Source organism: Desmodus rotundus, chromosome 9 (genome assembly GCF_022682495.2).
Source record: "Desmodus rotundus isolate HL8 chromosome 9, HLdesRot8A.1, whole genome shotgun sequence".
NCBI lineage: Eukaryota > Metazoa > Chordata > Mammalia > Chiroptera > Phyllostomidae > Desmodus > Desmodus rotundus.
This window is the reverse complement of record NC_071395.1, coordinates 41,307,013-41,315,618: the sequence shown is the minus strand read 5'-3', so window position 1 is coordinate 41,315,618 and position 8,606 is coordinate 41,307,013. Positions and strand designations below refer to the sequence as shown.

Sequence of the window (8,606 nt, the reverse complement as noted above, 5' to 3'; positions counted from 1 at the left end):
AGTCCAGCTCAGCAAGAAAATAAAAAAAAGAAAAACAGGACAGAGAGAAGGGGAAACCAGAGAACACCCACAGAGACCCACAAATGGCCTACAGGCCCATCTCCTGAGTTAGAAATGTGTTTCTATTGTGTACTTGGTATCCCATCTTCAAGGGAAAACCAATTTTATCATCTGTAAACTGATACTGTTGTGTCCGGTGGTCTGTGAGAGTTCTCACAGACATTCTTCACACAGATAACCACAGGGGTCTGGCCACAGCTATCTAGTGGGAGAACGTTCTAACTAACACCACCCAATTAAAAAATAGCCATGTGCTACGTGGGTCATTTACTGTTATTATGTACCATGTCTTCCCACATCTGATCTTATTCATTCTTGACATAACCAATGGAGTAGGTGCTACTATTTTCCTTGTCTTACAGATGAGACATTGGAAGCTCATGGAGGGGGCCTGACCTGCACTCAGAGAGGAAAGAGAATTCGAACCCATTTAAAGCAGGATGAAGCTCTTAATTCTGTTCACCCCTTTGCATCATCCCAGCGGCTTGGGTGCTCATCTCAGCCTTGATCCATTGTTAGCTGTGCAGTTTCTGGACCTTTTTTCCTCTGTGGACACTGACTGCTACCTGTCAGAGATGCTAAACAAACTCAAAACTGAGTGCTCAGTGGAAGAAGTGGGAAAAGTGGGGAAAAGTTTTAACCTGGTGCGTTAGAAAAGGCGTGGCCTCTGGAGTCTGTCACACCTGAAATCCGGCTGTGCGGCCTCAGGCGAGTCGCTTGACTTCTCAGAGCCTCAATTTGTAGTGAGTGCAGAGGGTGACATTGCTTGTGACTGGCACACAGTAGGTTCTCCAAAAGCATCACCACTTTCCTTGGAGGAAAGCAGACCAGAGTAGTGATGGGGGAATGTGAGTGTTGATATGTCAAATTCTCAAAGTGTTTTCAGGGCAAGAAGGAGAAGTTTTTCACAGACACAAAGAGAGAATGAATTCCAACACAGGAAGGTTCGGTGAAGCCAGACATAAGCCCCATTCCAGGAGAGCTTTCTTGACCTTGACAGCTTACCCAGGCTCACAGGGGCTGACTTCAGAGTGAATGAGCTCCCTGTCACACGAGAACCAAGCAGAGCTTTGATTGCCACTGGCCTGGGTAGAGAGGCTGATGGGGCTGAGTTTGACTGGCCCCCCTCTGAGGAGCCCCCGTGTCTGTTTCCTCATCCCCCAGTGGCTGTTTCACAAGGACTGCTCCCTGCCTCACCACCCCCCCATTAGCACTTCTTCTGTGACCACAGGAAGGCCCAGCCCAGCCCTCACTGTGTCTTCTCTAAATAAACTCAGCAGCTGAGCTATCTACTTCCCCATCTCCCTGTGGAGGTGTAGTAGGCGGTGGTTAGGGGGACCTCAGGCCAAGCCACAGAGAGGAGGGACTCGAGCAGAGACTGAGCCTGTCCCTCCTCTCTCTGACCATCAGCCCATGCACAGACTTCTTCCTCAGGCATCTGCATGTTTGGACTTGGCCTTACAGGACCCTGTTCTGTGCCTGCCCACCTTTCTAGCCCAGTTGGCCCCTGCTTTAGTCATCCCTGGGCTTGCCTGCCACCCCAGTCTTCTCTCCAAGAGCCAGGTTGGTGCCTTCTGCACATTGGCCCCAGAGCTCTGGAATGTGCTTTTGACCTCCATGCTGGTGCACATCAACTCCTGGACCCTGGTCTGCATCTTTGAGGTTGGAATGATGGTCAGTACCCTGTCTGAGGGCCTCCAGGACAGGGCCAGGCAGGTGGCAGGAGGATGCTGTGGTTACTATGACAATGGACTCTGAGTGAGAGCTGGTCTGGGGATCTGCCTTGGCTGGGACTTTCAGCTGTATGGGTGCTGAAAGACCTGGGCCCAGCCCTTCAGGTGAGAGAGAGGACCCATGCAGGCTCATTGTGCCCCCCTCTCAGGGCCCTGCCCCTTGAGCATGACTTCATCTGCTCATTTGTTTACTCACTCATATCTCACTCACCCTTTAACTTCTTCAACTACTCATGCATTCATTGATTCATCCAGAAAATATTCATGCATTCACTGGGTCACTCCAAAAAACATTCGTGCACTCAACGGCTTGTCCAGAAAATTTTCATGCAGTGTCTTCCTTGCTTGTTTATTCCCTTCCCCTGGGGAGATGGGTGTGAAGTGAGCACTGCTTTTACAAACCTAAGAGATTCGTACTTTTATAAGCATAGTCTAGAATTCTTGGATTGGGAGCCATGGCAGCATGGTCTCGGGCATGGGCACTGGATTCCCCCCACCCCGACTAGGAGTTTTCAGGGGCCCCAGGTGTGGGCACTGTTTCCCACGTGGCAACACCTTTTTACATTCCCACCAATAGTTCACCGGTGTTCTCGTTTCTCCAAGTCCTGGCCAACACTTGCCGGCTTCTGATTTTTTTGATAGTAGCCCTCAGAGTTGGTGTGAGGTGGTGTCTCTGGTAGGTTCAAATTGCATTTCCCTGGCGATTCGTGGTGTTGAGCATTTTTCACCTTGCTTTCACTGGCCATGAGTATATCTTCTTTGGTGAAACGTCTCGTCAAATCCTGTGCCCACTTTTTTGGAGTTGGGTTTTTGTTGTTGTTGAGTTGTAGGCATTTTGTATATTCTGGATGCTAATCCCTTATCAGATCTGTGATTTGCAAATATTTTCTTCTGTTCTGTAGGTTGCCTTTTTACTTTGTGATTAGGATGTTTGATGTACAAAATTTTAAAATTTTCATGATGTCAAATTTGTCTATTTTTCTTTTGTTACCTGTAGGCACAAAATTATTTATTTAAAAATGAATGAATGGAAAGTTAGATGGACGGATGGGTGAGTGGGTGGTAGATGTGTAGGTGATGGTACAGTTGGACGGGGGCAGGCGGGTGTTTGAATGAGTGTATGGATGGGCAAATAAGGTGGTGGGTGGGTGGATAAACGGGTGAATGGATAGATGGTGAGTTAGTTGGGGGCCTGGTGGAGGGACAGACAAATGTACAGCTGAGGGAGTGGATGGGTAAATAGGTGACCTTATGAACTCATCGGTAGGTGGATGGATGGGCAAGTGTGAAACTGGCCACAGATGGGATCTTGATGTACAACTTGGGCACAGTGAACGTGAGTTGTGAATTATTTTCTGACCCCAACTTGACTCAAATTAACCCTGTGGACACATATTCTCTCCTTCTAGGTTCAGGCTTTCTTCTATTCCCTCCCGGGCCTCCAAGAATCTCACCCCAGAGCTCAAGTTGAACTGAGCCCTTGGTTTGTCTGCTGACCTTCTCCGCGGTAAGAATGCCCAGGAAGGAGCCAGCATCCTCCTGAGGATAAAGTGCCCAACCGGCCCTCCGTGATGACTGTGGACACCTTTCCCAGCCAAGTGGCCTCTCTCTGGCAGCCTCACCCACGTGTCCATCAGGCATCACACCATTCCCATTCTCTCCAATACCCCTCTCTCTGCCCCTACCTTGGTCTGCAGCCCAATTCCCACTCCACTCAATCTGCACCCCTTCCCTGACTGGGAAGGTGGAGGATAACTTAGAGGCAGGGGTCATTGGGTCAGCCTCCTGCTGCCAGTCCAAGACCTCTTTCTTGTTCCTCAGGTCCCCCAGGCAGTCATGGACTTGGGTGTCTTGGGCCTGCCAGGTGCCCCCCAGGGTTGCAGCAAGACCCTGCTGGGAGCACGGGGCAGGGGCCCGGCTATGCGTCGGCAGCGGGAGTTCCTGCCGGAAGAGAAGAAGGACACGGTTTACTGGGAAAAGCGGAGGAAGAACAATGAAGCAGCCAAGAGGTCCCGGGAGAAGCGGCGTCTCAACGACGCAGCCCTGGAGGGCAGGCTGGCCGCCGTGCTGCAGGAGAATGCCCTGCTCAGGGCTGAGCTGAGAGCACTCAAGCACCACTTTGGCCTCCTGTCCCCTGTGGGCAGCACCCGGGGCCTGCCCTTGCAGGCTCTGCTCTGGACAACCCCTTGGATCGGAGACCCCCTTTCAGGGGCTGAGCCACTCCCATCTCTGCCTGGCTCTCCTGGCTGCATCTTGAGGCCATGTTCCCTGGACGCTGGGGTCCCAGGATGCCAGGGCTGCCAAGTGGCTCACAGGTGGACCAGCTTGGCAACTTCCTCCAGGCTCCCCCAGGACCCTGCTACCCCTGACCCCAAGAGAATGGACATGTCCTTGCAAGCTGCCCTCCCAGCCACCTTCTTCAGCTGTCACCTCCTGAGTGGACATGGGGGGCCCAGACCTGAGCTCAGGCCCTGCTGGGGACTGTGGTCTCCTGTGCCCACTGGTTGCCAGGCCTCAGGGCCCTCAGATGTGTTACTGACACCCACTGTTGACCCCATGGGGCTGCCTCCCAGGGTGGCCTGCCCTGTCCCAGGAAACCATCCCGAGGGTCTGGCTCAGCCCTCCCTGCCCCACAAACTGCGCATCAAGTCCCGAGCCTCCAGCAGAGTAGCTGGAGGCTGCAAGGGTGGCCAGGGTCCCCTCTGAGGGCTTTCCCTGGGCAGGGCCAGGACTGCAAAGGGTAGTTAAAGCTGAGCATGGGTTTATGGGCAGGGGGAGGGTATAGTGGCTTGGCCTTGACCCAGCTCCCAGTACTGGGCAAGGCCTGTGAGAAGCGGTGGGGAAGGGGTCCTGGCTGAGAGAGTCCACTTCTCAGTGACCAGGCCTCTAGAAGGAGGGTATGGGGCTCACCTTGGATCATATCATGGCTTTCATCCTGCTTAAAATATGTGCTTTGGGTAGCCACTTTTTCTTCTTTCCTTCCTTCTTCTCTTCCTTCTTTCCATTTATCCACCCATCCATCCGTCTGTTCTTCCATTCATTTATTCATTTAATCACTCATTTTTGTGCTCATTTGTATATCATTTACTCATTGATTCATCCTCTCATTTATTTACAATTCACTTGTCCCCTCACCTGCCCACTTACGATCTTTGTGTCCCTCCCTCTGTGCTTGACTTAGTGACAAGTAGGAGGACACCCTCCTGATGTTGCGGTTTCTGTTCTGGGGGTGGTGGCTTGGGAACATGCTGAAGGAGGAAGGAGTGTCTCAGGATGCCTGAATTTTCCTATCTTGGTGCTCCCTGGGGGCTTGCTTACCACCCAGTTTGGGGATCAGACTTACCTAGTCCAGATGGCTTCCTCCGTGTCTTGGGTCAGGACCATGAGCCACAGGAAGAGGTCAGCAATATCTGAGGGGGTCAGTTTCCTTTCTCTCCCTGGCTGCTCACTGCCCCTCTACTGCTCAGCACACACACTCCCCACTGGCAGGGAGAAAGGACCACTCTGCAGGAAAGGTCTCCCGGGAACCCTGGAGACCCAGAGTTCATCAAAGCTGGGGCCACTCAGGGAGCCCCGCACATCACTGCCCACTCCTTCTCTGCCAGCTCACGGTGTGTTCTGGTTCTTCACCTGATGCTTAGCCCTCCAGCAGGAGCAGGAGATAAGCACCTGGCCATGCCTCCCATCCCATTGGTCACAGCTGCAGCAGTCAGCCCTGGAGGGATCAGCCAGCACCTGCCCTTCCGAACACCTGTGCTGCCAGCTCAGCCACTGCTCCTGGGCACAGGTGTGGGGATGGGGCTCAGTGCTCTGAGTTTTCTCTCACCTTTAGCCTTGTCTTGGAGCCTCACATCCCCCAAGAGTATCTTGGGGAGGCAAAAAGAGGGCTGCCTGGAGGAGTTGACTCTGGTCTGTTTCTCCCCAGCCAGTTCCCACAGCTGGGGGTAGACTTGGGGTGCAGAGGAGCCAACTCTCCACACAAAGATGCCACACAGCCATGGTTGATTCTTCAGAGGCCTTTAATGCAGCTCTGACTCTGACTTAAATCTAAAAGGGCGAGGAAAGGAGATGGTGGGTGCAGCTGTGTAGCATTCTGCTGCTGGGAGATGTGGGTGGTGTGGTGCTTTCTTTCAATGATGCCACCCAGCCAGTGTGTCCAAGGCATCCGAGGCACCTTGACCAGAAGAATCAACTCCTGTTTAGTTATAGGTCTCCTGGATTCAGACTTGGTAGGAGACAAACCTTGAAATATGCACTTTTTACCAGTAACCAGGAAATTCTTATAATGAGGCCAATTTGGGGAAATTTGGCTTAGTAGAGGACCAGCAAGCTGACTGGCTGGGTGGTCTTGCACACATCACTGAGTCTCCCTCGAGAGACTTCTTATGAAAGTTCGATGAGAAGAAGTACATAAATGGCTTAGCACAGAGCCTTTTCCTGAGAACTGGTGTGTTCTACCCTCATGGTGAATGTAACTAATCCTATTTCCCTTTTTGCTTTGGTCACCAGGGGGCTCATGGCTAAATTTATGGCTCAATCATAATAATTATTCGTTCATTTATTCTAAAAATCCCTATATTCTCTCAGCAAATATTTATTGATTATATATCACATTCCAGGCACTGAGGAAAGAGCAGTGAATAAACAGATTTGGTTCCTGCTCCTGTGGTGCTGGCAGCCCCATGGGGGAGACGGAAAGAAAAATATACGAGTGTAGTAGGGTCAGTGGTGAAAAATGCCATAGAAAATAAAGACAGGGGGACTAGGGAGAGGTAATGGTGGGCAGGTTATAAGAATTGAAATAGAGAGGTCAGGAAGGGCCTTGCTGAGATACCCACATTTGAGCAGAGACTCAAGGGAGCACGCATGTGCAGGGGGGAAGAGCACTCCCTAGGTAGAGAGAACTGTCTGTGCCAAGGTCCTGGGGCAGGACTGTGCCTGGCGAGCTGGAGAAACATGGAGGAGGCCCCTCTGGTTGGGGAGAGAGGGAGGAGGTGAAGATAGGGAGGTGACTGGGAGGCAGGTCATAAAGGGCCTGTGGGTCGAGGTGAGGGCTCTGTCTTCCTCTCTGAGTGAGATCGGGGTGTGGGGGAATTTCTGAGCACATTTCTCCTGTTACTGTCCTTCCCCCCCGCACTCCATCCTGTGGTGTGTGAGGCTGAGTGAAAAATATAAATAAACCCATCACGCATGCGCAGGAGAGCTGGCTCATCATCTGAGACGAGGGGGGGGACTGACCACAGTTGCTGCCACTCACCCCTCCGCAGGCGGCCCACGTGCCCCTACTCTTTGAGCCAAAATGCTCATCCCATCCCTGTTTCTGACCCTTTCTGAGATGTGAGTGAGGGGCAGGGAAAACTGCTCCATGAGGCAGATTCATGGAAGGAAAAGGCAGATGTTTCTCTTCTCTTCTTTATACAGCTGTCTTCCCCTAAGGGAGGGCGGGCCCAGCTGAACTGGAAGAGCTGGAGATAAGCTGGCTCCAGCCGGCACCCGGGGAGGACAGCCCTGAAAGACCGTGGGGAGACATGGACCTGAACCACGATGTGGGGGCCGACTGTGGGAAGGGGCGCTGGGGGAGGGGCAAAGGGGGGAAACTGGGACAGCGGTAACAGCATGTACAATTTAAAACAGACCACGGGTGAGAGGGAGGTAGAGACTTATACTTGCCCTACAATCACCGTGACTACCGAGGGCCTGTCACCCAGGACAAGTGGGCTCATTTCCCACCCACCTGGTCTGGGCCAGTGCTTGTGCCTGGGATTTTGTTCATCCTCTGCAAAAGCCTTCATTATTGTTATTATTCTCATTAGCAGATGGGTAAACTGAGGCTCGGAGTGGTTGCATACCTTGCCTAACATCGCAGAGCCAGCAGTAAATGAGCCCTTGCCGCCCTCATTGCTGCGCTGGCAATGTGCCAACTTTCTCTTCCTGAAATTACTTTTCTGCCTCCGGCCTTTGTGCTTGCAGTTCCCTCTGCTACTATGCTTTTCCCTCGGCCTTTTTAAAATTTTATTTTATTACTTTTTAAATTTATTTTTAATTTAAGAATACAATATTATATAAGTTATATTAGCTTCAGGGGCATAATTAGTGATTAGACATTTTTATATCTTACAATCTGATCATCCCACTAACTCTAGTGATCATCTGCCACCATGCAAACATCGCCAGCTTTTATATGACTCTCCTTTTCCATCTTCAGATCTTGGCTCAAATGCTACTTCCTAAGGAAAGGCTTTCCCTGACCATCCACACCAAAATGCTTCTGGTTATGTATGTAAGTCCTACACAAGGTAGTTGTTCAATAAACATTTGTTGACTGAATAAGTGGGCTGGATACGAACCGTTGATCTTCCGAGTAACAACTTTGGCTGCAGTAAAATTCTATCTCCACCTTTCCCTGACTGGTGTGGCTCAGCTGGTTCGGCGTCATCCTGCAAAGTGGAAAGCCACCGGTTCGATTCCTGGGCAGGGCACATGCCTAGGTTGCAGGTTCCGTCCCTGATGGGGCGCGTGCAAGAGGCAATGGATTGATGTTTCTCTTTCACTTCAATGTTTCTCTCCCTCTCTTTCTCCCTCCCTTCCCCTCTCTCTAAAATAAATAAATAAATATTTTTAAAAATCTGTCTCCACCTTGAGGGACATGGAGCCTCTCCATCCACTGCCTGTCCTGGTATTTGGGACAGGACCTGCCACACACAGGTGGGTGACAAATATTGTTGAACTGTATCTGAGGTTCGGGGAAGAGCCAGGGGCCACATGATGGGGCAGAGGGAGATGAGGAAGAAGGAGGGCGTCACATGGGTCCTT

At 51.4% G+C, this 8,606-nt stretch overlaps 1 protein-coding gene across 1 annotated transcript; it reads left to right on the top strand.

Annotated features, from left to right (window-relative positions):
- Positions 1-3,629: 3,629 nt before the first annotated feature.
- Positions 3,630-4,499, top strand: NFILZ (NFIL3 like basic leucine zipper). Its single transcript, XM_045202824.2, has one exon. The coding sequence runs from the start codon at positions 3,630-3,632 to the stop codon at positions 4,497-4,499; it is 870 nt and encodes a 289-aa protein (XP_045058759.1).
- Positions 4,500-8,606: the final 4,107 nt, after the last annotated feature.

Coding starts and splice junctions, on each gene's coding strand:
- NFILZ (XM_045202824.2), top strand. CDS start 3,630: ATGGACTTGGGTGTCTTGGGCCTGCCAGGTGCCCCCCAGGGTTGCAGC.